Source organism: Taudactylus pleione, unplaced genomic scaffold, assembly GCF_031769625.1.
Source record: "Taudactylus pleione unplaced genomic scaffold, aTauple2 ptg000830l, whole genome shotgun sequence".
In the NCBI taxonomy this organism is placed as follows: Eukaryota; Metazoa; Chordata; class Amphibia; order Anura; family Myobatrachidae; genus Taudactylus; species Taudactylus pleione.
Window position 1 is genome coordinate 289,306 of NW_028285232.1, and position 27,880 is coordinate 317,185.

General features: G+C 48.4%; 1 protein-coding gene across 7 annotated transcripts in view; it reads right to left on the minus strand.

Moving 5' to 3' along the window:
• The window catches only part of LOC148474560 (von Willebrand factor A domain-containing protein 5A-like), a 259,425-nt gene that overhangs the window by 153,167 nt on the left and 78,378 nt on the right, over window positions 1–27,880 (minus strand). For all 7 annotated transcript variants that reach the window (XM_088458408.1, XM_088458407.1, XM_088458406.1 and 4 more), the window contains one exon: window positions 12,504–12,636. In XM_088458408.1, coding sequence (XP_088314534.1) covers window positions 12,504–12,636 — 133 coding nt within the window. The remainder of the gene's footprint in view (window positions 1–12,503; window positions 12,637–27,880) is intronic.

Consider the following 27,880-nt stretch of genomic DNA (forward strand, 5'->3'; position numbering starts at 1 on the left):
TTTACCCCAAAATATATTTAGATACGCTGACATTACCCCCTTGATTTGAAAGGAAGGAAAATATACAGTACTGCCCCCATATAATGCCCCTGTAGTAGTGCCCCCATATAATGCCCCTGTAGTAGTGCCCCCATATAATGCCCCTGTAGTAGTACCCCCATAGTTATGCCCCCATATAATGCCCCTGTAACAGTGCCCCCATATAGTGCCCCTGTAGTAGTGCACCCATATAGTGTCCCTATAGTAGTGCTCCCATATGCCCCCCTGTAGTAGTGCCCCCATATAATGCCCCTGTAGTGCCGCTTGTACAAAAAACAAAACAAATAAAAACACTCACCTTAATGCCCGCTCCTGCATCCGCCGCTGTCCTGTCTGCCTGGCTGCTCCTCAGAACTATGGGAGAGACGTCATGAAGTCTCTCCCATAGTGCACATGGAGAGAGCCGGAAGCTGGAGTTCAGAAGGGAACTCCAACCTCCTGCTAATGCAGTGCTGCAGGGAAGGAGCCAGATGCCTGCTGGTAATACCATCTCAGCGGACGGCCGGCTTAGAGCCTCCCTGTGGCACAGCCGGGCATGCATATGAATCATTCTATATTATAGAGTGATTCATATGCATGCCCGGCTGTCCGTCCATTACCCCCAGGAATTTAATTTTTACCCCATGTGGGGTAATTTACCCCTGTTCCCCGACCACTGGAGTAGAGTAATAACCTGTCCCCCTCTAACGTAAAGGGACCGGTATTATGATCTCTGCTTGGAGCAAGGACTGTATGGCTTTCTGGATCTGCAAGGCCTTGTCCTTGTCTGAAGGAGAGTATGTGCAGAAACACTCTTACCCAAGTGTCCGTGGTGGTTTGACACCAGCACTGGGCGAACTGAAAAAGCTGGCATCCCAAAGTTGGATCCCCCAGAGGGGGCCTGTACCATCCCGTCATCTTGTACTCCAGGCCTGCTTCTTGGGCTTGGCAGTCTTTTTGGAGGCTGACTGGGAAAGGATTGTCCCTTATGCTTTCATTGGGGCCGAAAGGACGGAAAGGAAGAGGCCCGTGGCCTTGTAGAAGTAGATGCTGAAGGCAGAAACGCAGACCTAGCTGCTGCCAATGTGTCCACAATCTTGTTCAAGTCAGGTCCGAACAAGATTTCTCCATTGTACGGCAAGCATTCTAATCCCTTCTTAGAATCAGAGTCTGCCCTCCATGATCGCAGCCACAGGGAACCCAGAGCAGCCTCCCCAAGATACGTGGCTGCATCACGGATGTCACCAACCAGTGTCACCTGATCTCTGGAAACATCTGTAGGGAAGGAGTCCTCAAGGGAGTCGGCCTAAAACTCCTCAGCCTTGGCCACCCATGAGATAGCCATGGATTGCCGGGTGGCAGCCCCTGAAAGAGAGTTTATCGATTTCAGGCAAACTCTCACCTTCCTATCTGTAGGATCTTCTAGGGAAGAAATGGAGGGCATAGGCAATGTAGCACTCTTAATTAAGCGCTTAACATGAGATTCCACCGCAGGAGGTGATTCCCATTTAATACAGTGTTCCTATGGAAAAGGGTCACAGTAAGCCAGGCATCTTTGAGGCTGGTATCGCTTTCCAGGCGATTGCCACACCACATTCATATGATCAACTAACTGATCTGATAAAGTAAATTCCACCGAAGTAACCTTTATCTATTTGAACAGAGCATATTTGGACAGGGGAGCTGGCTGACTAAGGCAGAACGGACAGCTCATATCAGAGCAGGAGTATTAACCCTAGACCGAGTCTCCACCTCCTGCTGAGGGGAGTCAGTCAGAGGCATCCACAATTTCCCCATCATTAGATCACACCTCAGACTCGGAACGTAACGTAGTCTAAGATGATGGCATATGACGCTTAGTCGGCTTAAGGGGTTTTTCACCCTGCAACATGTCCTGGAGGGCAGTAGAGGTGGCTTCCAGGCTCTGTTCTGTGGTAGAGAGAGCATCTACCCATGATGGAGGCATAGGAGGTACATGCATGGCTGAAATCTATTGAGGAAATCCCTGTGAGGGAAAAACTGTCTGCTGTGGAAATCCCATAAGGAGGGAAAACAGCTGGTACCGCCAGATGGCCCGCAATGGATGTCAAGACCTCAGAAAAGGAAGCCCAAGGAGGTTCCTGCATGGGGACTGAGGACCTCATTCAGAGTCTCTTGCTAGCGCTGTGCGCTCGCAAGCGGCCAGATGGTTTGCGTACGCACATGTGCGCGCTTCGTTCTGCACATTTTCATTCTCAGACATAGGTCGAGATGACCATCTCGGGTGATTTAATCATTTTTTCCTGCTTGCAAATTTACTAATGTCCGATCTTGGGTGAGATGTCTCAATAGATTTAGTTACAATTGGGAGAGATAGCCAACTCAACTTAAATCACCATCGGGGCAACTCGGAGGTACTTATCACCTAAAAGTTACATCTCTCAAATTTACCAAAAATCGGGATGACAAGCTCGGGTGAGATAGGAGCAAACTCTCTGCTAAAATCACTTTTCAATCTCTCAACCTCCTCAGCTTCGAGATTGGCAGAAACATACACAAATCATTGTGCTTTGTGTACGTTTCTTGCCAGAAAGAGTTAAAATAGGATTAATGTAAAAAAACATGATGTAAGGTCCCCCCCACAAAAGACTAACCAGCCACAGACTTGCCAGCCAGTCCTGGTTCATAAAATTATGGGGAACAAAATGAGTAGGGTTCCACCGTAATTTAAAAACCAGCACCAGCTGCAGGGCCAGTCCTGGTTTTAAATATAGGGGGGAAAAAAAGCGTAGGGTACTCCCTATATTTAAAACCAGCATCGGACCCAAAACGGCCGAGGTGTAAAGCCACAGCCCGGAGACCCTATTACTGGGTCTCCAGAGCCAAAGCATTCTCACTCCAAGCCAGTCAGGCCAAACCAGGGATCTCAGGGGAGGTGGGGACCCCCCAAGGGGTCCCCCCTCTCCCAAGCACCCCAGGCTTGGTTTGAAGCCTGGGGCTCTTCCCCGCACCCCTGTAGCCATGGGTATGGGTGTAACAAAGTGTAAAATCAAAGAAAACTATTGTATTTTACCATGGAACTACAGGTGTCAGCAGGTCTGCCCTTTGGCACTTGTGGAACTAAAAGTGCCAGCAGGTGGCCGGCACCTGTACCCCCATTGTAAAATAAATAGTTAAAAAAGCACAGTACACACACACACTGTGACTAGTACAAGTTTATTTCACACAACCATCAATCACACATACTTACCTGTACCAGCTGGTCTGTCCTCTTCTCCAAGTAGAATCTGTGTGCATGGCCCTGCAAAAAAGATTGTATACTCACCTACATCCTGGCGCTGCTCTTCGTAGCATCCCCGGGACTTTTCAAAAACACAAACCAACTAACCCAAGCCAGATGGACCCAGTATCTGTATGTGTGTTGCCACACATACAGATATCTTGTGAATGCCAGGTGATGGGACGTCACAGGATTTCCCACGTCCCGCCAGCCATATCAGCGGCCGCTAACTGTAGAGCGGCCGCTGATTGGCTCCGGCTCCTGACAGTTCCCACTTGTGTAAAAAAGTTACGATGTGTGTGTTTTGTCTTTATTTAACTATTTATTTTACAGTGGGAGTACGGGTGTTGGCCGTCTGCTGGCACTTGTAGTTCCACAAGTGCCAAAGGGCACACATGCTGGTAGTCCCACTGTAAAATACAATAATTTTCTACTATTCTTTACTTTATTTCCCCTGTACCCAACGCTCCAGGGGAGTGGGGAAGAGTCCCGGGCTTCAGACCAAGCCTGGAATTAAGAAAGAGGGGGGGTCCCTTTTTTGGGGGGTCCCCACCTCCCCGGAGATCCCCTGCTTGGCCTGACCGGCTTGGGCTGATAGTGCTTTGGCCCTGGAGCCCCGGTAATAGGGTCTCCGGGCTGTGGCATTACAGCCCGGTCGGTTTGGGTCCGGTGATAGTTTTAATTATAGGGGGACTCCTACGCAATATGTTCCCCCTATAATTAAAACCAGGACTGGCTCTGCAGCCTGGTGTTGGTTTCTAAATTACAGTGGGACTAAACTCATTTTGTTCCCCATAAATTTAGAAACCAGGACAGGTTGACAAGTCCGGGGCTGGTTAGTCTTTTGGGGGGGATCCTACGTCGTTTTTTTTTTAACTAGTATTAACCCGTTTTTTTATACAACACAAGCAGCTTTCACATATCTCACTGATATATCTCACTGATATGTGCAGTCTGCTTGCTCGGGAGAGTGGTGCTGATAGAAATCGCTGCATGCTCAGGTGAGATAACTCACTCGAGCTTGCTTTAAATCACCCGAGAATCTCTATCTAATTCATCATCTGCAAACTCGTTTATCCTCAAATCGCCTGTTGGCAAATTTGCAAACAAAAAGGAGATTAAATCACCCGAGTTCTGGTGATTTACAGCGAGATTAATATCATTGCAAATCGGGTCAATCCCAATTCTTAGTAAATTTACCCCCTAGTGGTAGAGAAATAAGAACAAAATATGGCACTGAGTATAATACAACCACTGAGTAAATCTGATACTAGTTGGAAAGCAAAATACTGCTCCTGACTGAGACTTGGGCAAGCTGCAGGAACACAAGCTCACATATGGCACAGTGCAACACACACGGTATGTGACAACCACACAAATATACTGTCAATAAATGTGAGGTATCAGAAACACACTGACCACACCTTGTACTGTTAGAGCATTTAGAAAAAGAAAAAGGTATAGATATATGCTGACAGTTTGAATAGAGAGACAGACAGCGCTAGCATAAGACACATAAAATGCAGAAATACCCTGCACAGTGGCACTACAATCAACTACGCAGACTCAGTGTCTGGTCGGCTATAGTGCTACATACATGGCCGCCGAAGACCTCAGAGGGGGCGTGTCCAGAGGAGGAGAGCATCTCAGGGCAGCCAGACCTCAGAGGGGGGAGTTTCCAGAGGAGGAGAGCATCTCAGGGCAGCCAGACCTCAGAGGGGGGAGTGTCCAGAGGAGGAGAGCATCTCAGGGCAGCCAGACCTCAGAGGGGGCGTGTCCAGAGGAGGACAGCAGCTCAGGGCAGCCAGACCTCAGAGGGGGCGTGTCCAGAGGAGGACAGCATCTCAGGGCAGCCAGACCTCAGAGGGGGGAGTTTCCAGAGGAGGAGAGCATCTCAGGGCAGCCAGACCTCAGAGGGGGGAGTTTCCAGAGGAGGAGAGCATCTCAGGGCAGCCAGACCTCAGAGGGGGGAGTGTCCAGAGGAGGAGAGCATCTCAGGGCAGCCAGACCTCAGAGGGGGCGTGTCCAGAGGAGGACAGCAGCTCAGGGCAGCCAGACCTCAGAGGGGGCGTGTCCAGAGGAGGACAGCATCTCAGGGCAGCCAGACCTCAGAGGGGGGAGTTTCCAGAGGAGGAGAGCATCTCAGGGCAGCCAGACCTCAGAGGGGGGAGTTTCCAGAGGAGGAGAGCATCTCAGGGAAGCCAGACCTCAGAGGGGGCGTGTCCAGAGGAGGAGAGCATCTCAGGGAAGCCAGACCTCAGAGGGGGGAGTGTCCAGAGGAGGGGAGCATCTCAGGGAAGCCAGACCTCAGAGGGGGCGTGTCCAGAGGAGGGGAGCATCTCAGGGAAGCCAGACCTCAGAGGGGGCGTGTCCAGAGGAGGAGAGCATCTCAGGGAAGCCAGACCTCAGAGGGGGCGTGTCCAGAGGAGGAGAGCATCTCAGGGAAGCCAGACCTCAGAGGGGGCGTGTCCAGAGGAGGACAGCAGCTCAGGGAAGCCAGACCTCAGAGGGGGGAGTGTCCAGAGGAGGGGAGCATCTCAGGGAAGCCAGACCTCAGAGGGGGCGTGTCCAGAGGAGGAGAGCATCTCAGGGAAGCCAGACCTCAGAGGGGGTGTGTCCAGAGGAGGACAGCAGCTCAGGGAAGCCAGACCTCAGAGGGGGGAGTGTCCAGAGGAGGGGAGCATCTCAGGGCAGCCAGACCTCAGAGGGGGGAGTGTCCAGAGGAGGAGAGCATCTCAGGGAAGCCAGACCTCAGAGGGGGCGTGTCCAGAGGAGGAGAGCAGCTCAGGGAAGCCAGACCTCAGAGGGGGCGTGTCCAGAGGAGGACAGCAGCTCAGGGAAGCCAGACCTCAGAGGGGGCGTGTCCAGAGGAGGACAGCAGCTCAGGGAAGCCAGACCTTACAGGGGGCGTGTCCAGAGGAGGACAGCAGCTCAGGTAAGCCAGACCTCAGAGGGGGCGTGTCCAGAGGAGGACAGCAGCTCAGGGAAGCCAGACCTCAGAGGGGGTGTGTCCAGAGGAGGAGAGCAGCTCAGGGCAGCCAGACCTTAGAGGGGGCATGCCCAGAGGAGGAGAACAGCTCAGGTAAACCAGACCTCGCAGGGGGTGTGTCCAGAGGAGGAGAGCAGCTCAGGGAAGCCAGATCTCACAGGCAAGGTGTGCTGAGCTGAGGGGAGGAGCCGCTTAAACAGGGAAGGCTATCTCCCCTGCCTGGTTATTAACCCCTAGGACGCTGGCTTCCCACACCAAATGTGTCCCTGGTGGTCTAGTGGAGCGTGATGGCTGGAGCGTGATGGCTGGACCCTGCATCCACCCCCAGGACCTCCGGTCTGTCCCCTGCGGTGACCCATCTTACCTTGTCCCCTGAATCCGGTTGCAGTCTGGGTCTGCCTGGGAGCACTGCTAGCGTGACCCCCAGCCACTCGCCGAGAGTCCCAGATCAGTACTGTGGTCGCGGCCTGGAGGGGTGATGGAGCGACAACGCAGACTTCCTATCGACTGTCTGCTGTGGGCACTCTAGTTAGAAAAAAATAAAGTAAAAAGATAAAAGTTTAAGGGCTGCTATGCAGATCCCTGCGTTTACAGTGACCAGAGTCTGGACGTTCACCAATGAAACTGAGGTACCTCTGGCTTGGGGGCGGGGTATAGGAAGAGTGGACCTGGGGCATCCTGGGAGTTAAAATTTAACTGCGTAGTGTCCGGATATCCTATCCATCACCTACACCCCAAGGTCTCCCTGTGGAGCCTATAGATCCTGAAGAAGAAATAACCTATTTATCTACAGACAGAACGGACCCCTAACAAGCTTCATGCTCAAAGCGTGGCTTCCACTGGGCACTAAGACAGTTCTACCCTGTATAGCAGGGGTTCCCAACCACGGTCCTCAAGGCACACTAATACCCCTTTTACACTGGAGCTAAAACCCGGGTTTTTGAAGGGTTAACCCGGGCAGCTCCCTGGTGTAAAAGGGGAGAGAGTTGGATCGCCGGGTCGAGAGACCCGGCAATCCAACCCAGGTAACTAGCAGGGTTTAACACGGACCCGACTGCGGTGTGAGCGGCGCTGACTCGGGAATATCCCGAGTCGGCGCCGGCAAAATTCCGGGTCTGATCCGGATAGGAACTTTGTTCCAACTCCGGGTCAGACCCGGAATTTAGGTGGAAAAGGGGTATAACAGTCCAGGTTTTAGGGATGGCCATACTAGAGCACAAGTGACTTAATTAGTACCTCAGTTATTTTGATTTAACCATCTGTTCACAATCATGTATATCATTAATACCAGGACTGTTAGTGTGCCTTCAGGACCAAGGTTGGGAATCACTGCTGTATAGGGATCAGTATAAGGTGGATGAAACCAGCATTAGCCTGGGTAGGGATCAGTATAGCATGGATGAAGCCAGCATTAGCATGGGTAGGGATCAGTATGACATGGATGAAGCCAGCATTAGCCTGGGTAGGGATCAGTATGACATGGATGAGGCCAGCATTAGCCTGGATAGGAATCAGTATAAGATGGATGAAGCCAGCATTAGCCTGGATAGGGATCAGTATAAGATGGATAAAACCAGCATTAGCCTGGATAGGGATCAGTATAACATGGATGAAGCCAGCATTAGCCTGGAAAGAGATCAGTATAAGATGGATGAAGCCAACATTAGCCTGGGTAGGGATCAGTAGAAGATGAATGAAGCCAGAATTAGCCTGGATAGGGATCAGTAGAAGATGGATGAAGCCAGCATTCGCCTGGGTAAGGATCAGTATAACATGGATGAAGCCAGCATTAGCCTGGATAGGGATCAGTATAAGATGGATGAAGCCAGCATTGGCCTGGATAGGGATCAGTATAAGATGGATGAAGCCAGCATTAGTATGGGTAGGGATCAGTATAATATGGATGAAACCAGCATTAGCCCAGATAGGGATCAGTTTAAGATGGATGAAGCCCGGGTAGGGATCAGTATAATATAGATGAAGTCAGCATTAGCCTGGGGAGGGATCAGTATGAGATGGATGAAGTTGGCATTAGCCTGGGTAGGGATCAGTATAAGATAATTAAGCCAGCATTAGCCGGGATAGGGATCAGTATAATATGGATGAAGCCAGCATTAGCCTGGGTAGGGATCAATATAAAGGAATTAGTTTAAGATGATTGTGATGAAATGAGAGGTACCTTATTGCACATCCATGTGGTACCTCGTTTTACAAAAAGAAAAGTAACTTTTTATCCATGATCCCCATAACAGACTTTAATATAAGTTAGAGGTTTATTATATAGTATGCGTTATATTTGCATATGTACAGTTGTTAATATGAATAATTCTAGCTCCCTGTCATTTTGTGTTTTGCAGTTTTTAATGTTTTTATGAACTATTGTATAGAACATGTTTTACCTTATTATGGAATAAAAGTGCCGTACCTCTCTCTCCTTCTTACCTGTGCGATTGCTGAACCTAAAGTTTTGGGCACGTGTAGCAAACTACGGTATCAATACCCGTTATCCTCACAATGATGAAGCCAGCATTAGCCTGGATAGAAATCAGTCTATGATGGATGAAGACAAAATATAAGCCTGGATAGGGAACAGTATAAAATGGATGGAGTCAGATTAGTCTGGATAGGGTCAGTATAAAATGGATGGCATAATATTAGCCTGGATAGGGATCAGTAAAAGATAAATGAAGCCAGCATTAGCCAGAATAGGGATCAGTATAAGATGGATGGAGCTAGCATTAGCCTGGATAGGGATCAGTATAAGATGGATGGAGCCAGCATTAGCCTGGATAGGGATCAGTTTAAGATGGATAAAACCAGCATTAGCCTGGATAGGGACCATTATAAGATGGATGAAACCAGCATTAGCCTGGATAGGGATCAGTATAAGATGGATGGAGCCTGTACTAGAATGGATAGGGATCAGTATAAGATAAATGGAGCTAAAATTAGCCTGGATAAGGATCAGTATAAGATAAATGGAGTCTTTATTAGCCTTTATAGGGATCAGTACAAGATAAATGGAGTCAACACTATCCTGAATAGGGATCAGTAGAAGATGGTTGAAGCCAGCATTCACCTGGATAGGGATCAGTATATCATGGATGAAGCCAGCATTAGCCTGGATAGGGATCAGTATAAGGTGGATGAAGCCAGCATTGGCCTGGATAGGGATCAGTATAAGATGGATGAAGCCAACATTAGCCTGGGTAGGGATCAATATAAGATGGATGAAGCCAGCATTAGTATGGGTAGGTATTAGTATAAAATGGATGAAGCCAGCATTAGCCTGAGTAAGGATCAGTATAATATGGATGAAACCAGCATTAGCCCGGATAGGGATCAGTTTAAGGTGGATGAAGCCAGCATTAGCCTTTGTAGGGATCAGTATAATATAGATGAAGTCAGCATTAGCCTGGGGAGGGATCAGTATGAGATGGATGAAGTCAGCATTAGCCTGGGTAGGAATCAGTATAAGATAATTAAGCCAGCATTAACCTGAATAGGGTTCAGTATAAGATGGATGAAACCAGCATTAACCTGTATAGGGATCAGTATAAGATGGATGGAGCCAGCATTAGCCTGGATAGGGATCAGTATACGATGGGTGAAACCAGCATTAGCCTGAATAGGGATCAATATAAGATGGATGGAGCCAGCATTAGCCTGGATAGGGATCACTATTAGATGGGTGAAGCCAGCATTAGCTTGGAAAGGGATCAGTATAAGATGGATGAAGCCAGCATTAGCCTGGATAGGGATCAGTATAAGATGGATGAAGCTAGCATTAGCCTGAATAGATATCAGTATAACATGGATGTAGTCAGCATTAGCCTGGTTAGGGATCAGTATAAGATGAATGAAACCAGCATTAGCCTGGATAGGGATCAGTATAAGTTGGATGAAGCCAGTATTAGCCTGGATAGGGATCAGTATAAGATGGATGGAGCCAGCATTAGCCTTGATAGAGATCAGTATAAGATGAATGAAACCAGAATTAGCCTGGAAAGGGATCAGTATAAGATGGATGAAACCAGCATTAGCCTGGATAGGGATCAGTATATGATGGATTGACCCAGTATTAGCCTGGATAGGGATCAGTATAAGATGGATGAAGCCAGCATTAGCCTGGATAGGGATCAGTAAAAGATAAATGAAGCCAGCATTAGCCAGAATAGGGATCAGTATAAGATGGATGGAGCTAGCATTAGCCTGGATAGGGATCAGTTTAAGATGGATAAAACCAGCATTAGCCTGGATAGGGACCATTATAAGATGGATGAAACCAGCATTAGCCTGGATAGGGATCAGTATAAGATGGATGGAGCCTCTACTAGAATGGATAGGGATCAGTATAAGATAAATGGAGCCAAAGTTAGCCTGGATAAGGATCAGTATAAGATAAATAGAGCTAAAATTAGCCTGGATAAGGATCAGTATAAGATGGATGAAACCAGCATTAGCCTGGATAGGGATCAGTATAAGATGGATGAAGCCAGCATTAGCCTGGATAGGGATCAGTTTAAGATAGATGAAGCCAGCTTTAGCCTGGATAGGGATCAGTATAAGATGGATGAAGCCAGCATTAGCCTGGATAGGGATCAGTATAAGATGGATGGAGCCAGCATTAGCCTGGAAAGGGATCAGTATAAGATGGATGAAGCCAGCATTAGCCTAGATAGGGATCATTATAAGATGGATGAAGCCAGCATTAGCCTGGATAGGGATCAGTATAAGATGGATGAAGCCAGCATTAGCCTAGATAGAGATCAGTATAAGATGGATGAAACCAGCATTATCCTGGATAGGTATCAGTATAAGATGGATGAAGCCAGCATTAGCCTGGTTAGGGATCAGTATAAGATGGATGAAGCCAGTATTAGCCTGGAGAGATCAGTATAAGATGGATGAAACCAGCATTAGCCTGGATAGGGATCAGTATAAGATGGATGAAGCCAGCATTATCCTGGATAGGGATCAGTATAAGATGGAAGAAACCAGCATTAGCCTGGATAGGTATCAGTATAAGATGGATGAAACCAGCATTAGCCTGGAAAGGGATCTATATAAGATGGGTGAAGCCAGAATTAGCCTGGATAGGGATCAGTATAAGATGGATGAAGCCAACATTATCCTGGATAGGGATCAGTATAAGATGGATGAAGCCAGCATTAGCCTGGATAGGGATCAGTATAAGATGGATGGAGCCAGCATTAGCCTGGAAAGGGATCAGTATAAGATGGATGAAGCCAGCATTAGCCTAGATAGGGATCAGTATAAGATGGATGAAACCAGCATTATCCTGGATAGGTATCAGTATAAGATGGATGAAGCCAGCATTAGCCTGGTTAGGGATCAGTATAAGATGGATGAAGCCAGTATTAGCCTGGAGAGATCAGTATAAGATGGATGAAGCCAGCATTAGCCTGGATAGAGATCAGTATAAGATGGATGGAGCCAGCATTAGCCTGGAAAGGGATCAGTGTAAGATGGATGAAGCCAGCATTAGCCTAGATATAGATCAGTATAAGATGGATGATACCAGCATTAGCCTGGATAGGTATCAGTATAAGATGGATGAAGCCAGCATTAGCCTGGATAGGGATCAGTATAAGATGGATGAAGCCAGTATTAGCCTGGAGAGATCAGTATAAGATGGATGAAACCAGCATTAGCCTGGATAGGGATCAGTATAAGATGGATGAAACCAGCATTATCCTGGATAGGGATCAGTATAAGATGGAAGAAACCAGCATTAGCCTGGATAGGGATCAGTATAAGATGGATGAAGCCAGCATTATCCTGGATAGGGATCAGTATAAGATGGAAGAAACCAGCATTAGCCTGGATAGGGATCAGTATAAGATAAATGGAGCCAGAGCTAATATGGAAAGTGATCAATATAAGCTGTACTATTGCACATGGTGTGGGGAACGGGGTACATATAGTGTTTGCAGTGGTGGCTAAAGGCACGGGCTAGCAGGGCTGTCGCCCGGAGTGCCATAGCCTGAAGGGTGCAGCTCTGTGACCTACCTGAACATTAAGAGGAGACACTGTCTGGCAATGCTTACGCACCACAACCTGCCCGTCTCCAGATAAAGCCACCCACCCGCTAATGTTAATGGTATACTGTACGCTCAGGGGGTTGGAAGCGAGGGGGAGGGGTGACCATGCAGCATGGGACGGCAATGTGCGCTGGGAAACCTAGCTCCAGCCCTGGGTGTTTGCTTGCGGTACCTGATGAAGCCGGTCCTGATTCCTGTGTAGATTGAAGCCCCGCCTCCACAATGACACTAGGTTTGTTCACCTCCGTGTAATAAGCGAGTAACTCCACATCTCGCTCAAACTTGTGACCCTCCACCAGCGACACCTGTAACCATTAGAGGAATCATTAAAATTACATTATAAAGAGAAGTGGAATCCTCCCCGATATCAGATTTACCCTCTGCAATAGGCCAGACAGAATATCGTTTTATTGTTTATAATACACTCATCTAGTCCATAGGTTCTCGACTCTGTCTTCAGGACACCAAACAGTGCATGTTTTCAAGGTCTCCTCACAGGATCACAAGTGAAATAATTAGCTCCACCTGCGGATCTTTTAAAATGTATCAGTGAGTAATGACTACACCTGTGCTCCTGCTGGGTGACCTGGGAAATGTGTCAGTGAGTAATGGGTACACCTGTGCTCCTGCTGGGTGACCTGGGAAATGTGTCAGTGAGTAATGAGTTACACCTGTGCACCTGCTGGGTGACCTGGGAAATGTGTCAATGAGTAATGAGTACAGCTGTGCTCCTGCTGGGTGACCTGGGAAATGTGTCAGTGAGTAATGAGTACACCTGTGCACCTGCTGGGTGACCTGGGAAATGTGTCAGTGAGTAATGAGTACACCTGTGCTCCTGCTGGGTGACCAGGGAAATGTGTCAGTGAGTAATGAGTACACCTGTGCATCTGCTGGGTGACCTGGAAAATGTGTCAATGAGTAATGAGTACACCTGTGCTCCTGCTGGGTGACCAGGGAAATGTGTGAGTGAGTAATGAATACACCTGTGCACCTGCTGGGTGACCTGGAAAAGGTGTCAGTGAGTAATGAGTACACCTGTGCTCCTGCTGGGTGACCAGGGAAATGTGTGAGTGAGTAATGAATACACCTGTGCACCTGCTGGGTGACCAGGGAAATGTGTGAGTGAGTAATTAATACACCTGTGCTCCTGCTATTATATCAAGTCTCAGCTGTCTACTTGGATCACTTCATTGACATTTCCGGTTGGACTATTGCAAAATAGAGGATTCCCATTGAACTAAAAATTCTCTGGAGGTTTAGCTAATTACTGGAGGCATTCATCATTCCTCCTCTCCATAACTATCTATTTCGAAAGCTGTAATTTTTGCGATGACAGCTTTTCAGAAAATAGAAACTTTCCCTGTCTATACTAACTTACCGCAGCTGTAAGTTGCAAAATGGGTGCATGCGCAGCACTGATTACAGCTACGGTAATTCTGTGTGTGCCCCCCCTCCCCCCCCTTTACTTACCTGGCCGGCTGTAGCCATGGACCCCGACCTCCCAGCCGGCCCTGGTCTGCAGCGGGCAACACGGCCAGGCAGAGGGAGCTGAAGATTTTTTTTTTTTTAAAAACAACTTTATTTTGTTCTCACAGCCGCAGAGAATTCTGGAAAGAATGATAGGGAGGGTTCAGAAGGTAAGAGATGGTAGGAGTGACCAGAGAATAGAAGGACCCCAACACCACCACCATGGCAACACCTGGTGTCAGCTGGGCAAATCCAGGATTTGGTAATGGCTAGGAGATTCTGGGAGTTGGAGATGAAGCTGCCATGGACGGGGACCAGTGTAATATAGACAGAAGTGAATTTCCAGAGGGCACAGGAGAGAGGGCTAAGTGAAGATTAGATTTGCAGCTTGTATATTTTATTGTACTCTTATGATATTGAATTGACACATTGTTTTATTTGTCCCATTGCAACATGCTACATGTGATATAATAATAAATAGTTTTTATTTTGTCAATCAGCGCTACCTTTCTTTTATTCACATTTGTTTTAGTGGGTTGTAGTTCCCACTTTGTCTAGCCGCTCATTTGACAAGATGGCTTTCTAGCAGACTATTTTGTGCACCTGCTTCTATATCCTCACAAATTTGAATAATAACCACTTCCCTGTTGTGATGCAGGAACGGGGACTGACTCCTGACCTCAGGAGTGCCCCAATAGACTCCCGGTAGGCCGAAGCTCTGACTGGGTCTGCAGGAAGGTTTGTAGCCACAAACCTCTGAAGGGGATGCCTCAGGAATGTGACTAGCTCTCGCACCCTGCCATCTGCAATGGTATGATGCCAGGCCTGGGTGAACTGTAAAAGTTGGCCCCATCAGACAGTAAGCTTACCGTCTGACTTAGAAGTCGGGCGTTTTGGTTGTCCAAGATTTCTTGGGCTGCGGTTTCCTGTAGGAATGACTGAGATATGGTAAAAACTTACCCTTGTTATCTCTATTTCTACAAAGCCCATAGGGTTCCACAGGATACCTTGAGGTATAGGCGATGGCGGCAGACATCGGGCACCTCAGAGTTAAATTTTAGCCTCCCAGGATACACTGGGGTCACCGCCCCTGAGCCAAGGCATCTCAGTTACGTAACAAGCTATAGGCCGGAGGAGAAGAAAGAGAGAGAAGAAATGCTGGAACACACAAGAATTACATTCTCACCAGAAGGAGACGGAAAAACCGGTGACCAGATCAAAGCCCATCTGCAGTACAGGTGCGACAGGGCGGGAGTCCTGTGGAACCCCATGGACTTTGTAAAAATAGAGATGACAAGGGTAAGTTCTTACCATATCTCATATTTTCTAATTCAGGGTCCATAGGGTATCCACATGATACCTTGGGGATGTCCCAAAGCAGTATCCTTTAAGGGTGGGGACACTCCTGTGCAGAAAGGAGAATCCGCCACACTAAGGACGCATCCTGAGAGGCGAAGGTATCAAATGCATAATACCTCACAAAGGTATGGACAGAAGACCACGTGGCCACCTTGCAAAGCTGAACAGCAGAGTCACCAGGGCGGTCTGCCCACGAAGGAACCCACAGACCTAGTAGAATGAGCTTTAACAGAGGATGGTACAGGAAGGCCCTCATGAATGTAAGTCTCAGAAATCGCCAAGCGAATCCATCCTGCCAAAGTTTGCTTAGTGGCAGGCCAACCCTTCTTACGGAAACCATAGAGGACAAACAAGGAGTCCAACTTCCGAAATGAATTGGTATGGTCAACATAAATCCTTAGAGCACATACCACATCCAAGGAGGCCTCACTAGCCGAGAGGTCTGGGGAATTAAAGGCCGGTACTATAATTTCCTCGTTAATGTGGAAACTAGATAGCATCTTAGGTAGGAAACCAGGGCGAGTGCGAAGCTCCGCCCTATCCCTATGAAAAATCAGAAAGAGAGGGCGACATGAGAGAGCCCCCAAATCTGACACCCTTCTGGCCGAAGCAATGGCCTGAAGAAACACAGTCTTAGCTGTAAGCCATTTTAAATCCACTGAGCCCAGTGGTTCAAAAGACGGTCCCTGGAGAGCCCTCAGGACCACAGCCAAATCCCAAGGAGCCACTGGTGGAACAAAGGGAGGCTGAATTCTAAGTACACCTTGCATAAAGGTGCGGACATCAGGAAGAGTAGCAATCCTATGCTGAAACCACACTGACATGGCAGAAACCTGCACCTTCAGGGAAGCAATGCGAAGACCGTGATCTAAGCCCGCTTGTAGGAGAGCCAAAACCCTGGATATCCTAAACACCTGAGGATCATATCCTCTAGGATGACACCATTCAAAGAAAGTATGCCACACTCTGTGGTAAATTCTTGCAGAAGCTTCCAAACTCTGAGCATGGTGTTAACTACCGAGCTGGAAAAACTCCTGGACCTTAAGAGGGCTGTCTCAACAGCCACGCCATCAAAGACAGACGACCCAGGTCCAGGTAATGAGGCAACAGCATCGGAGTGTCTATGGAGAGACTCCGAAGATCTGAGTACCAGTGACATCTGGCCATGCTGGAGCTATCAACAGGAGCGTGCCTCCTTCTTGTTTGAATTTTCGAACGACTCGAGGAAGAAGGTAGAGGTATGCAAACTGGAAGGTCCACCGGACTGACAGAGCGTCTACCAGAAAAGCCTCCATGTCTCTTGTTCTTGACCCATACACAGGCAGCTTGTTGTTGTGTCAGGAGGCCATGAGGTCCATCTCCGGAAGGCCCCACTTGTCCACCAGGAGTTGAAACACCTCCTGGTGAAGACACCATTCTTCTGGATGCACGTCTTGACGGCTGAGAAAGTCTGCTTCCGAGTTGAGGACTCCTGGTATGAACACTACCGAGATGGCAGGGAGATTGCCCTCCACCCATGCCAGAATGCGGGACACCTCTGTCAGAGTCGCCAGACTTCGGGTTCCTCCTTGGCGGTTGATGTAAGCCACCATGGTGGCATTGTCCGACTGTACCTGCACGGGCTTTCCGTGGAGAATGTGTCTTGCTTGCTGTAGAGCTTTGAATACTGCCCGAAGTTCCAAGATGTTTACTGGAAGCGCAGATTCCGCTGGTGTCCATCTGCCCTGGAACAAGTGTGGACCCGTCACTGCTCCCCAGCCTCGGAGACTGGCGTTCATTGTCAGAAGGACCCAGTTCGCCACACAAAAAGGGCATCCCCTGTTCAGATGAGTCGTCTGTAGCCACCAGGCCAGAGATAGACATACCTCCGGAGAAAGCACCATGGTCTGTGCCTTTATCTGATGGGGCAGCCCATTCCATCTGGAGAGGTCTGGAGTGAAACTGGGCATATTCCACCATGTTGAACATTGACACCACGGAGCCCAGTAACCTTATCTCTGAGTGAACAGACACTCGGCAGCTCTGAAGGCAACTGCATACCTTTGCCTGTAATGCAGAGATCTTTTCCTCCTTCACAAAGATCCTCTGTTGTTGGGAGTCCAACATGGCTCTGAGATGGAGCATCCTCTGTGATGGAACCTGGAAGGACTTCTTCCAGTTTATCAACCAGCCGTGATTCTGCAACACAGGTATTGTCAGTTGCAGATGGTGCTGAAGGATCTCTGGAGACCCTGCTAACAACAGAAGGTCATCCAGATAGGGCAACAAGCAGACCCCCTGCATCCGCAGGTGGGCAGCCATGACTACCATGACTTTGGTAAACACTGGAGGCGCTGTGGCCAGACCAAAGGGCAGTGCCTGGAACTGGAAATGGTTGTTGAGCACTGCAAACCTGAGGAATTGCTGGTGTGCTAAGATAATAGGGACATGCAGGTAGGCGTCCATGAATGTCCAAAGACACCATGAAATCCCCAGGCTCCATTGCCAATATAATGGAACGTAGGGCCTCCATCCAGAACCAAGGAACCCTCAAGGACTTGTTTAGGGACTGGAGGTTGAGGATGGGCCGGTAAAACCCACTGGGTTTCTGTAGCAGAAAGAGATTGGAATAGTATCCCGTGCACCTTTGGGGTAATGGAACAGGCACTATAACTACAGCCTGGAGCATAGAGTGCAACACTTTCTGGAGTTCCAGGGCCTTGTCCCAATCTGACTGAAGGCCTGTGGTGAAAAACTGGCTTGGAGGCCTTCGCCGGAAGGAGAGGGCATACCCCCAAGAGACCACTTCTCTCACCCAAGTGTCCGTGGTAGTCAGATACAAGTACTGGGCAAACTGAAGAAGTAAGCCTCCCACTTTGGGGTCCCCCAAGGGGAGGCTCGTCCCGTCAGGCTGAAGGCTGAAGGACATCTTGTACTCCAAGCCTGCTTCTTTGGCTTGGCAGATTTCCTGGTCCCTGATTGTCTAGGAAAGGACTGTACTTTGGACTTACCCTGGGCCCTATAGGGCTGAAAGGACGAAATACCAGACCCTGATGGGACTGCAGCTGATGGCAAACATGCAGATTTAGCTGCTGCCAGTGTGGCCACAATTTTGTCTAGATCGGGAACCAAACAGGACCTGTCCATTAAAGGGCAAGCATTCCAATCCCTTCTTGGAATCTGCATTCGCTATCCAAGAGCGCATCCACAGGGAGCGGCGAGCCGCTACTGCTGCCGAGGAGATTCTGGAAGTGAGGAGACCTATATGTAAGGCTGCCTCATTGATGTACGTGGCTTAGTCTCTGACATTGCCCACTAAGTCCACCTGCTCAGTGGAAGAGTCAGTGTCCAGAGACGCCTCCAAGTTATCTGCCCAGTGCTCCATGGCTCTGGTCATCCAGCACACGGCCATAGCCGGTCTGGAAGCCCCTCCAGCAAGGGAATAAATGGATTTTATTTCCACCTTGCGATCCGTAACATCCTTCAAGGAGGACATGGAGGGCATGGGCAACGTTGCACTCCTCACTAGGCGTGTGACATGAGAATCCACCTGTGGAGGGGTTTCCCATTTGGAAAAATAATTATCCGCAAAGGGGTATGCAAAGGCCAAGTGTTTTTGATACTGGAACCGCTTACCGGAATTTTTCCACGCCTCCTCTAAATGATCCACTAACTGACCAAATAGAGGAAATACAGTGGCATCTCCCTTAATATCCTTAAAGAAAGAAGGCGTATTTGGATTTGGCCACGGGGGAATCCTCATCCTCAATAACCAAGGCCGCACGGACCGCCAGTATACGGCCAGGTATATAGACTTTAGACTTAGACTCCGCCTCCTTAGCACGAAGGGGCTCTTGGTCTGAAAAGTCTATAATCTCACCGTCATCAAACGTCATGTCATCATCATCATCATACTGAGCCATCTGAGCCGCTAAAGGCTGCTTAGAAGGCTGCAATGGTGACTCACCTTGTAAAACGTCCGTCAGGTGCTGTACCGTATTGGACAATGAATACACCCACACAGGCTCCTGCGAGACCTGGGAGGGCAAAACCGGGAGACACTGAGGTAGCATCAGCTGCCTGGGGAACCCCAGCATGGGTGATGAGACTACCGCCTGCTACGATAACCCCATCTGGGGAAACGCAGGGGGCATAGCCAACTGGTCCACAAGGGTTGTAAGTGCCTTTAGCAAAACAAGCCCAGGGCGGTTCCTGCACAGGCACAGAGAAAGAAATCGGGCGTGATATGAGATAACATGCCCTACATAACCCCACAGTGTTCCCGTCTCCCTCCGCTAACTGTACATTGCATGTGGTACATTTTAGCTGAAGAGGATATTCACGTTCACTCTCAGACATGATGAGTATAAACGGAGTGTATGTGACTCCCCACACAGACAAATACTTTTACTGTGAGGCAATGAACACCCTGCAACACCGCACCTCAAGGGCTTTATCAGAGGAAGAACAGGGATAGTAAAATGGCTGACAGTCAGAAGTGAAAGTACAGGTAGACAGCACTAGCATATAGTCACATACAATGCAGAAATCAATCACCTGCACTACCAGCACTATGATCAACTACACAGACAAGAGCCTGGTAGGAAACAGTGCTGCCCACTCTGACCTTATCGGAGGAGAGGTATGCGGGGGGACCCGGACCGCGATGCCACCTCTATCAAACTCCAGCAGCCTTTGCACTCTTCCTTAAAAAATGGCCGCTGAGGAGCTGAGAGGAGACAGGCCCGGGGGAGGAGCGCTGACACAACCTGCCAGACCGCTGTGGAAAGGCACTGTGCAGCGGGGGAGGTGCACTCCCCTGGCATGCTATTAACCCATGGGATGCTGTAGCATTTCCACACTGCAGCAGCCCGCTGTCCCTGGTGGTCTAGTGGAAAGCGCAGGATCAGTACCTGGCTCCACGAGTAGCCTGTCCCCAGGGAGCCCCCTGCCTCAGGACCAAATGACTGTGAATCGGTGGGTACCCTTCCTGGGGACCCCGCTGCTTGACTGACCCCCTTGAATCCGGCCACAGTCAGGGTATTATGGGGGCCACCGCTAGCTGTGAACCCAGACACCCACCAGCATCCCCGGATCAGTACCGGCGTTCTGGTCCGGCGGGGTGAAGGAGCGAGAGCATAGATGTCTTGCTGACTGTCTATGCTGTACAGCTCAGCTTGTGCAGCTAAGCTGCCTGGAAATCTTCAGGGGCTAACAGCCCCCCTCTGAATATGGTGATACGTCTCCGAGTCGGGCACCTATGAAACTGAGAGGCCTTGGCTTGGGGGCGGGGTATAAGAGAGGGACCCCAGTGCATCCTGGGATGCTGAAATTTAACTCTGAGGTGCCCGATGTCTGCCGCCATCGCCTATACCCCAAGGTATCCTGTGGATACCCTATGGACCCTGTAGTAGAAAGACCGAGATAATGACTGCCTCCTAAAGGTTGACATAGATGTACATTCAGCCGACTTCAGTGTTGCCAATGAAGTCATTTTGTCATCCAGTTCTGGTCCAAACAGTACCTTCCCCGCCAAAGGCAAACATTACAGAGCTGTATTTGCCTTCCAAAGGGAACTTCGGCCTACCCCACACACCTACAGCTAGCATTCACAGTCACATACAATGCATAAATATACTCACAATTGCTAAAGCAATCTGGACTCTGAATCAACTAACCAGCCCCAGCGGGGTGATGGTAAGATATAGAGTACGTTATATGCCAAACCCAAGGGAGAGGAATATAGGGAGACTAACCACACCTCTGAGACCACTGCTGCAGTGCACAGACAAACGCTAAACTGCGGCGTCCAAACTGGAAGTTTGCATCTGGGGGGAGAATTGGCCGGGGGAGCGCCTATCTCCCCTAGGCTGCGATTTTTGATGGCCGGGTATGCTGCACTACAAGGTGGCAAGACGTGGAGTAGTGCGCTCTAGTGCGTCTTACCACCGGTCCGGCAACAGATGATATGGTTCCGGTCGCCAATTGAGGAGTCGTCCTGCACACGCAGCCACCACTGATGCGTCTCAACAATGGTAAGGGACAGCTTAGCGCATGATTCCCCGAAAGGAACCTCTTACCTGACATCTCCGTTTCCCCGACCGCAGTCCCAGGACTCAGCAAGGGTCGCTAACCAAGCCACGCTGAGGCCTGCCGAAAACCCAGTGGCACAAAGCGGATGCTGGTGTTGTTGGTGTCAGCGGAGGTAGTAGGAGTCACGGTGGAAGCGTCATTCATGGCGCGTGGGACCGCTAAACTCTGAAGTAAAAAAATAACTTAAGGTAAATCATAAAATAAAAAGCCTAGGACCGCCTGAGCAGTCCCGTTGATAAAACAGGTGCGTCTTGCTGCGCACCAAATGAAACAACTGAATGCCTGTGGCCAGTGTATATAGGGAGGAGGACCAGTGCATGCTGGGAGCTCCAAGCTTTGCTGTTTGGTTCATTGGACGCTATCCAACTACATACCCAAGGTGATTCCTGTGGACCCTATGGAAGCTGAAGAGAGATATATATATATATATATATATATATATAGTGTGATAGAAGCACTGGAAAAGTTTGGTATGGCTACTATGTGTGTCCTAGACTCCTGTCCTATGTGTTTTAAAACCCCCAGGAGAAGTCTGTTTGGAAAACAGACTAGAATTGTCGTCTTTGGTGAAAAGCCGGAATGGGTCCTGGGGGTGTGGATGTGAGGAGAGGGAGGGCTCCATCCACAGGCCACTCTGGTTGTTGGGCCTTTCAGCCTGGTAGCAGGCTCATTAGGGCTTGCACCTGGAAATGGCTGTGATAAGCTGGGTTTAGTTGTGGCTGAATGTCTCACACCTGGGAGAGCAGGCCCACAGGCTAGCTTGCTCTAAGACACTGTTTGATACAACCTGTAAGTACTGTGGACATGAACTTATTTAGTCTTATTTAGTGAGGGAATCTACTGTCTAGTTAGGTTTTTGTTTGTGTTTTGTTTTAATATATGCTCTGTACAATAAAGACTGGCTCCGACCAGCTTGTACGAGAACCCCAGAATTGTGTCCTGTTTCTCTGGCTGCTGTGTGTGAAGGAGGGAGCCCATCTACCCAGGAGAGGGGCCCCTATCCCGACTGTGTCACAAGTGGTGGAGAATGCGGGCAAGCAAACACTGAAGTTGCAGCAAAGAAAAATCTGTCCTTTAAAATTTAAAGGGACAGGCATGAAATTGTGGAATCCATGAAGGTGGCGTCAGCAGATGCTTAGAGAAGTAAGATTCAGCTTCCAACCTGCACCTAAAGATAACATGGCGGACATTGTTAAGGCCTTGCTCCAAGCCACGGCAGCTCACCAGGAAACGAACACACTGCAGCAGGAAGCTACCAGAGCTCAGCAGGAATCCATCAATGTGCAACTGTTGGCCTTGGAGACAGCCCAGAGGCAACATCAAAGTCACTATCGAGGAAACCCGCCAGGCCTTAAAAGAGGTAGTACAACACTTGGTAGCCCGGTCTGGAGATGCATCCATGGACCCTCCAACCCACACTCGCTCCATACGCGCCAGTCATTTTTTTTACAGAAGATGACTCTGAGTGATGATGTGGAGGCGTATCTCACGACGTTTGAGAGAACCACAGAAAGGGAGAGTTGGCCCAAGGAACAGTGGGCAAGTTTAGTGGCACCCTTCCTGTCCGGAGAACCACAAAAGGAGTACTATGATTTGTGCCTGGCTGATGCAAAGGACTATGAAAAGCTAAAATGGGAGATCCTAACTCGCTTGGTGGTCACCTCGTTTGTTCGTGCCCAACGAGTCCACCGCTGGGATTTCCAAATGGAAAAGCCTCCACGCTCACAGATGCATGACCTCGTCCATCTAACCACAAAATGGCTACAGACAGAGACACTGACAGGACCACAGATCGTCAAAAGAGTAGTGATGGACCAGCATCTGCAATCGCTACCTGCATCTCTGCGCAAGTGGGTGAGGCATGCATACCCTAAATCCGCAGACCAGTTGAACTGGTGGAGAGGTATGTGGCAGCTGAGGAGCTGTTGAGTCTGCCCCACCGAGCCCCGATGGCGCATCGGCGAACTCCCATCGACACGGCGAATGAATGTACTTAAGACTGAGGGTGTGGAACCTGGAGATAGGCCAGGCAGGCATGGAAAGTTCCTGCCCCGTAAAAGACTAGATGTTGATATGATTCAGTGTTTCCAATGTGGTGGTTTCGGCCATATTGCGGCTAATTGTTCACTTAACTCTGAACCTATGCAATGTGATACTGCTCATGTCACCCGCAGGGAGTCTTTCTTTGCACAGCCAGCCTGTACTGCTGACCGGCAGGCTGAGACAGATAATCATATGTGTGTACTCACTGTAGAAGGCAACCGAGTAGAGGCTCTGTTAGATTCTGGTAGCATGGTTACACTTATGAAAGCTGAACTGGTGAACCCCTTGAAGCGTAAGGGGAAAACGGTTGGTGTGACCTGCATACATGGGCATACTCGGTATTATATTACTGCAGAAGTGAACATCGACACACAATGTGGTTCTGCAATAGTCTTGGTGGGTTTGGTACATGGCTTAATGTATGATGCAATATTGCGGAAAGACTTTGCTCACTTCTGGAAGTTGTGGGAAAGCCATTTTTTTACAGAGGTAAATCACCCTGACCCATTTGAGAAGATTAATGATATAGTAGCAGAGGAAGTCTCTTCGGGGTCAGAGATGCTCCCTTTTTCTAGTATGATTGGCGAACTAGAGAATGCGGAGTGTGATGGTGGCTTGCCAAGTGATGTGCCTCCCACTGTGGTGGGTAGTGTTATTGAGCCAGTTGACCGTCTGCCTGATTTAGAGGTCAGAAGAGATGTCTTTGCCGTGGAGCAGTTAAATGACCCTACTCTGGTAAAAGCCAGGGAAACTGTAAAAGTGATTGATGGTAAACCCATCGACCCCAATAGTCCTTTGTCATATACTCACATGGCCGTATGTCAGGATCTTTTGTATCAGGTGACTATGAAAGGGGGAGATGTTGTGGAACAATTAATAGTACCCAAAGCATACAGAAGAACAGTGTTAGATCTGGCTCATGGTCATATAGCGGCAGGCCACCTGGGGGTACAGAAAACCAGAGAGCAAATTTTGCAGTTGTTTTTCTGGCCTGGGGTCCATAAAGAGGTATCTGACTTTTGTGCATCCTGCCCTGAATGTCAGTATCATGCTCCCAGACCACATTTTAAAAGTCCTCTAGTCCCATTACCCATTATTGAGGTGCCGTTTGAAAGAATAGCTATGGATTTGGTTGGATTCTTAATGAAGTCTGCCCGGGGCCATCAATATATTCTGGTGATAATGGATTACGCTACCAGGTACCCAGAAGTGATACCATTGTGCAATACATCAACCAAGTCCATTGCTAGAGAGTTAGTCCATGACTTTAGTAGATTGGAAATACCTAAAGAAATACTGACTGACCAGGGTACCCCATTTATGTCAAAAGTCTTGAAGGAGTTATGCCGCCTGTTCAAAATTGAACAGTTAAGAACTTCGGTCTATCACCCCCAAACCGATGGGTTGGTGGAGAGGTTTACAAGACGTTAAAACATATGCCAAGGTAAGTAGCCAACAAGGATGGTAGAGATTTGGATTACTTGCTGCCTTATTTGTTGTTGGCCATCCTCCACCGGGTTTTCACCTTTCAATTTGTTATATGGGAGACACCCAAAGAGGCGTGGGAGGGGCAGTCCAGTCCGTATAAAACAGTTATTGAGCATGTTTCAGAAATGTAAGAAAGAATTGCTGCTGTGGTGCCGATAGTAAGAGAGCACTTGGAACAGGCCCAACAGGCACAGCAGAGGGTATACAACCGCAATGCTCGGTTACTCAACTTTGCTTCTGGGGACAGAGTGTTGGTGTTGGTTCCCACAGTAGAAAGTAAACTTTTGGCTAAATAGCAAGGACTCTTTGAAATTTTAGAAAAAGTGGGGCAGGTCAATTATAAAGTTTACCAGCCGGGGAAAAGAAGCCAGAACAGATATACCATGTAAATCTTATAAAACCCTGGTAGGATAGAGCAGCACTGTCAGCCGTCCGTGCCCCTCCAGTAAACCCAGGGCCCTTGGTTCCTGAAGTGACAGTGGCAAAAACCCTGTCAGCAGTGCAACAGCAGGAAGTTAAGGAATTTCTGATCAGAAATAGGGTGCTGTTTTCTGACATACCAAGGAAAACCACGGTCATTAAACATGACATAATCACTTACCCAGGGGTTAAGGTTAACCTAAAGCCCTATAGGTTACCAGAAGCCCAAAGAGAATCTGTATCGAAAGAAATTAGAAAAATTTTAGAGTTGGGTGTAATTGAAGAATCGCATAGTGAGTGGTCAAGTCCCATTGTGCTTATTCCAAAGCCCGACAGGAGTGTGCAATTCTGCAATGACTTCCGGAAATTTAACAGTGTGTCAAAGTTCGATTCCTACCCTATGTCTAGGGTGGATGAACTAATTGAAAGGCTAGGGACAGCCAGATATTTAACCACTCTTGACTTAACCAAAGGGTATTGGCAAGTGCCGTTAACTGAGAACACCAAAGAAAAGACAGCTTTTTCTGCACCAGAAGAGTTGTTCCAATACAAGATGTTGCCCTTTGGGTTACATGGGGCACCGGCTACCTTTCAAAGAATGATGGATAGGATTCTAAGGCCCCATAGACAGTATGCTGCTGCTTATCTGGATGATGTGGTCATTCATAGTCCTGATTGGCAGTCTCACTTGCCCAGGTAACAAGCAGTGTTGGACTCCATCTCTAAGGCAGGTTTGACAGCCAACCCAAAAAAGTGTTGTCTAGGGATGGACGAAGTAAAGAATCTTGGGTACACCATTGGCAGAGGTTTGATAAAGCCACAGCTTAATAAGATTGAGGCAATACAAAACTGGGCACGACCCCTGAATAAGAAGCAGGTGAGAGCCTTCTTAGGGATTACTGGGTATTATAGGAGGTTTATACCCAATTTTGCCACCATTGCAGTCCCACTGACTGACCTTACCAAAGGCAAACAGAAAGTCATGGTGGAATGGAGTCCTGAAGCAGAGAAGGCTTTTCAGGAGTTGAAAATAGTGTTGTGTTCCCAACCAGTCCTGATGACTCCTGATTTTGACAGTGAGTTTGTTGTGCAAACTGATGCATCAGAAGTAGGTATAGGAGCGATCCTGTCCCAGTGCAAGGAAAGTGAGGAACGCCCTATTTTTTACCTAAGCAGGAATTTAAATGTACGTGAGAGAAACTATGCTACAGTTGAGAAGAAATAATTGTCCATAAAATGGGCGTTAGAAACTCTCAGGTACTATTTGGTGGGAAGGAAATTCAGGCTGATCACTGACCATGCCCCGTTGAAGTGGATGTCAGAGAACAAGGAGACCAATGGGAGAATAACCAGGTGGTTCTTGGCATTACAAAATTTTACATTTTTGGTAGAACACAGGCCAGGAAGCCAGCTGGCCAATGCAGACCCTTTGTCACGAGTTCATTGTTTGGGGGCTGCAGTTGTTTCGCCCCATAGGTCGAAACAAAGGGGGAGGGATATGTGATAGAAGCACTGGAAAAAGTTTGGTATGGCTACTATGTGTGTCCTAGACTCCTGTCCTATGTGTTTTAAAACCCCCAGGAGAAGTCTGTTTGGAAAACAGACTAGAACTGTTGGCTTTGGTGAAAAGCTGGAATGGGTCCTGGGGGTGTGGATGTGAGGAGAGGGAGGGCTCCATCCACAGGCCACTCTGGTTGTTGGGCCTTTCAGCCTGGTAGCAGGCTCATTAGGGCTTGAAATGGCTGTGATAAGCTAGGTTTAGTTGTGGCTGAGTGTCTCACACCTGGGAGAGCAGGCCTGCAGGCTAGCTTGCTCTGGGACACTGCTTGCTACAACCTGTAAGTACCGTGGACATGAACTTATTTAGTCTCCTGATAGTGAGGGAATCTACTGTCTAGTCAGAACCTAGACGGGTTAGGTTTTTATTTGTGTTTTGTTTTATTTATGTACCCTGTACAATAAAGACTGGCTCCGACCAGCTTGTACAAGAACCCCAGAATTGTGTCCTGTTTCTCTGCCTGCTGTGTGTGAAGGAGGGGGCCAATGTACCCAGGAGAGGGGCCTCTATCCGACTGTGTCACTATATATATATATATATATATATATATATTAGGGGTGTGCACCGGCCACTTTTCGTGTTTTGGTTTTGGATCTGGATCTTTCTTCGTGTTTTGGATCTGGATTGGTTTTGCCAAAACCACCCTTCCGTGTTTTGGGTTCTGGGTTTTGTGTTTTGGATCTGTTTTTAAAAAAAAAAAAAAGCATAAAAACAGCTAAAATCACAGAATTTGTGGGTTTTTCTGCTCCTATGCTATTATTAACCTCAATAACCTTAATTTCCACTCATTTCCAGTCTATTCTGAACACCTCACACCTCACAATAGTGTTTTTATATCCAAAAGGTTGCACCGAGGTAGCTGGATGACTATGCTAAGAGATACGAGTGGGCGGCACAAACACGTGGTCCATCTAGGAGTGACACTGCAGTGGCAGACAGAATGGCAGTTTGAAAAACTAGGCCCCAAACAGTACATAATTCAAAGAAAAAAAAGAGGTGCAAGATGGAATTGTCCTTGGGCCCTCCAACCCACCCTTATGTTGTATAAACAGGACATGCACACTTTAACAAACCAAACATTTCAGCGCCAGGGTCTGCCACACGACTGTGGCTGAAATGATTAGTTTGTTTGGGCCCCCACA